The following is a 4,405-nucleotide window of genomic DNA, read 5'->3' as shown; positions in this document are numbered from 1 at the left end:
AGAAATCCTACCAGACAATAAGTTGACCCAAATCTTGTCCTAACTGTGTCAAAGTATTTCAAGAGCCAAGATGAAGGACCTTCTGGGATCGGTTTTCCCAAGGGCCATCTAGGAACAGGGTTATTTAGGAATGTGGTTAGATAGACTCATGTCATCTGACCATGGGAAGGGAAGAGTGAAAGTTGAAAGACATGAAAAAATTTTACAACAATTTTAAAGCTTACCTTTTTGTCTGTCAAAACTAATAACAAAATAATTGGGTTTGCATTTTGAATGTTTTATCCATTAATTTTTTAGTTTATTATTTTATTTGTATTTATGAATATTAATAAAATATGTTCATTATCCTTTATACTTATGGTTTAGGAAATAATGTTCTAAACATCATCTCCTAAATTGGTTGTCTCAGAGACTTGGCCTAGGAGAATGTGTAAGCAGTAGAGTGTGTGGGAGAGCCAAGACTTTAAATGGCCACATTCTACAGAGAAGCAGCGCTGATGTACTTTAACCACAAAAACACCAAGAGGAATACATATATATTAGTTATTTCCCCAAGGACCTGAATGAAACTGAGCAGAGTTTGACCCCCAGATTCTCTTCACTCAATCATTTCCTCTCCAGACTTTATGTATGAGAATGAAGCAGAGAAGACAAACAAAAGAAAACTAAAACTATTTTTTTTTATTATAGTATCATGAAAACTCAGATTATAAAGCATACAAAAGAACCTGAAATGAGGCTGAGGAGGAGGAAAAGGCAGAATGAGGTGGTCAGGGTGAAGGTGTAAGGAAAATATTCCCTTCCAATTGGGTCTTCACACTTGGTTCCAAGTCCATGATGAGCTGCAACAAGATGCAGGCTGCTGACTTCCCATCTGATCTAGCCCTTGAACTTGCAGACATAGGGTAAGTTCACATTACAGTTATAACTTTTCCATTTCAGATATCCTAGAGAGACAAAAGAACTTGAGTCAATGGGTCTGGTGCATCTTGAGGACCCAATGGAGAGGAATCCCAGATTCTGGCCTTTCACCAAAGTCCTAGTCGAAGTGAGTAAGATAGAAAGAAAGGAGAGATGAGAGGGGATGGGAGCAGACAAACCAATGCTGTACTTCATAGCAGAGGAGGATTCTCTGACGATCAAGCCCAGAAATCGATGATGAAAGGAAAAGACTAAGTAGAAGTGACCCTCTCTGTTCCTTACCTGATGTTCTGGACAGGACCCCACAGTGATCAAGTCTTGAGACAGCGGCAGGAATTCTCTCCCAGGCAAAATAATTGAACACATCAGTGCTACTCCATTCCCATCCACCAGCATTGGGCTCAGAGCCCTATGGAGCAGAGGATGGAGTTGGGTGAGACAGAAAGGCCTTTAGAATTCTCCTGGCCTGATGCCCTCTGCTGGAATACCTGGTCCCCTCCACAGCATCATGGAATTGGCTCTGCTCTTCCAGATGATGCCCCACAGCTCTCGTCTGGGAAACTCTCCCTAACTCCCTGCTTCACTTGGAAAATTCCACAGCCAATAATCACAAAGGCCATAGAACACCTCAGAGTAACATGTCACTATATGAACTACAGTTGGAGATGCATGTGCAATTACCCTCTAAACCTCCAAGACAATGCCTGTTTTATAAAAAAGGAAAGAGAGAATGAAAGTCGCTCAGTCCTGTCCAACTCTGCTACCCCATGGACTACACAGTCCATGGAGTTCTCCAGGCCAGAATACTGGAGTGGGTATCCATTCCCTTCTTCAGGGGATCTTCCCATCCCAGGGATCAAATCCAGGTCTCCTGCATTGCAGGCAGATTCTTTACCAGCTGAGCCACCAGGGAAGCCCATTAAAAAGAAAGAAAGAAAGAAAAATTCATCTACCCTAAATCTTGATTTAGGACTTGCTAAGCACAGCATATTCAGACTCAGGGAAGCATAGAGAATTACAAAGCATGCTTATGTGAATTGTGTAAAAGCTTGATAAGAGGCAGATTAACTTTAGCCGGAGTCTAGGAACTGGCACAGAACTCAGCTCTTCAGCTTCCTTCAAGGCCCTCACTTTCCCCAGTTATCACCTGAGTTCCAGGGATCTCTTGGGTATTTTCTGAGCTGGCAAATGGGATGGGGACGGGCGGGGGAGGGAGGTGCGGAGGGAAGCTGAGTGGCCATAGCATCTTTGGAAGTAACAAAGTTTAAAGAAATAAATGTACCTCTGTGGGGTCATGGAGCCCAATCCAGACGTCTGAGTGGGTATTCAAGTTGTTGCTAACCAAGGAGGCCAGGAAGGATCCCTCAGTCCCACTGAGCACAGACGCAAGGTGTCCTGAGTGTCTTCTCTGGCAGGCAATCTGTGTGGGGAAGGGAGAGACATAGGAGGAGCTTGAGACGCCACTAGGGGAAGGGCAGGGCCAAGAAGGGATGTGTTTGCAAACATGAACTTTTATTCTCAATCTAAGGAAGCTCTTGAGGATCCCCATACCCCACAATCCTCTCTGATTTGCTTCTCCTTATCTCTATTAACTGCAAACCCTGGAACTTACATTTGCATTCATCCAGCTTCTGGCTGCTTTATACAAGACATAGCAGGAGGACCCATAGGCTATGGAACCTCTGGGACAGCTGATCCTTTCAGAGCGCTGGGAATCTTCCCCTGAAGAAGAAATAAGAGAGAAGGATGAGGTAAAATGGAGATAAGGGATTAAAGTATAGAGGCAACCTTGGAGAATATCTATGAGGCCAGTGCTTGGGGCAGTGATACCAAACTCCTAAGTTCCTCTCACCATTGCCAACGTTCCAAAGATTTATCTTTCTTAAATCATGAACTAGATTAACTAGCTGGGAGATGGTGTGTTTTCTTTTTATGCATCTGCATAATTCAAACACTCTTTTCCTCCTCTGGACTGTTTGTTCCTACACTGGATCCTCATCATTCTTCTACTCTTATCTCTGCTTTTCCTCCTTAATCAACTCACATAAATTAGACAGTAATGAGAAAATGAAAATCATCTCATTCCACTGTTATTGAACCACTGGGGTGTCTCCTATTACTAGGTACCCTGAAGAAAGGAGTGATGACTCAGAAATCCAGGCAGTTATGTTGTGTGGGGATATCCCATTACCAGGGGAGGCACAGGAGCTTTCCTCCTTGTCTTGGCCCTCAGCAGACACTGGGAACCCAGAGCTAGAGGCAGAGAAATCTCACCTTGAACCTGAGACAGTAGCATCAGACAGGAGAGCAGCATCCAGGACAGTCTGGGGAGGCCCAGGGAAGGCAGCATTGTGTCTGTGAGGTGTGGAGAAAGCTAGAGAACTAAAGGGAGGTTGGTCAGAGAGAGGGTGTGAGAGATCCCCTGTTGTACCTCTTGTCTTTTCCTCCATCTAGTCCCCTAGGAATAACTCCATCTTTGTAGCATCCCTCCCCTTCCATGGTGCTGGAAAGAATTAGAAAATCTACACATCCTAGTGTACCTGAGGTCTCCCAAGTCTGGTTTCCCCTGGTCTCAGAGCTCCCTTGTTCTCTGAAGATAAGGGTCCTTGTACACTTCCCCCCCATCACAGGTCTCACCTTGTCTTAGCTCCCACTTAACTGTCTTGCAGGGACCTGCACTGGCTCGTCAGGGCAGAAATGACTGGGCTTTTATAAGAGAATTTGAGGGAGGGGCACTGAAATGAATAACAGCAAAGAGGAGCCAGGACAGGGATTCAAGGTCATTCCTGCCATGGAGAGGAGTCTCTTCCCAGAAAAGCTTTGGAGTTGCAACAAATACTGCCTCTTCCTCATTATCATATTAGCACTTTTTCCTGGAAGAGGTGAAGTTTGTTCTTCCCACTGACTTTTCTGTGATTAGCCTCTGTGGCACAAAACAAGTTTTGTTTAAGGGGCACATCTACTGGAATAGTTCTTCTGGTTGATGTCTCAAGTGCTCACTCTTCTAGGCATACACATGTATTTTTTCAAATTGTGTAGTGGAAATAAATAAATATTGGATTATTAAGTGGAGATGTGTATGGGAACTATAAGTATCACAGATAAGTGAGGGCAAGAAGATACTGTAAGTAAGAGAACAGAGGTTCAGCATTGCCTCTTCTACATGACAGTTCATTTTAAAGAAACTTCAGAATCATCTCATAAGTCAATAGATGAGCCAAAATCTTAAGTGAAATGAGAGGCATAAACCTTCCTGGTATTCTGAGAGATGGAGTTCCCCAGTGGATAGTGATAATTTGATATAATAAGAGGCAATGAAGGAATTTCAAACCTAGGAGTTCTGTAGTCACAGGCTGCAGAGCTAAAGGAAGAATGAGAGAGGGTGAAGGAATGATCAGAGGAGGGTCTGGATGAAATTGTAGATCTGATCCCACACTGCATATAAGTTAGATCTCTGCTCCATCAAGACTGGGCTGCTGACAAC

At 43.8% G+C, this 4,405-nt stretch overlaps 1 protein-coding gene across 1 annotated transcript; it reads right to left on the bottom strand.

Annotated features, from left to right (window-relative positions):
- Window positions 1–661: 661 nt before the first annotated feature.
- LOC102389444 (lithostathine-like) lies at window positions 662–3,316 on the bottom strand. The gene is made up of 5 exons (XM_025261211.2): window positions 3,196–3,316; window positions 2,534–2,643; window positions 2,204–2,341; window positions 1,204–1,330; window positions 662–947 (listed from the first exon to the last, which is right to left on the bottom strand). The coding sequence occupies exons 1-5, from the start codon at window positions 3,269–3,271 to the stop codon at window positions 880–882; spliced, it is 519 nt and encodes a 172-aa protein (XP_025116996.2). The 5' UTR covers window positions 3,272–3,316; the 3' UTR covers window positions 662–879.
- Between the last annotated feature and the right edge of the window lie 1,089 nt (window positions 3,317–4,405).

Source organism: Bubalus bubalis, chromosome 12, assembly GCF_019923935.1.
Source record: "Bubalus bubalis isolate 160015118507 breed Murrah chromosome 12, NDDB_SH_1, whole genome shotgun sequence".
Lineage (NCBI taxonomy): Eukaryota > Metazoa > Chordata > Mammalia > Artiodactyla > Bovidae > Bubalus > Bubalus bubalis.
This window is presented reverse-complemented; position numbering and strand designations above follow the sequence as displayed.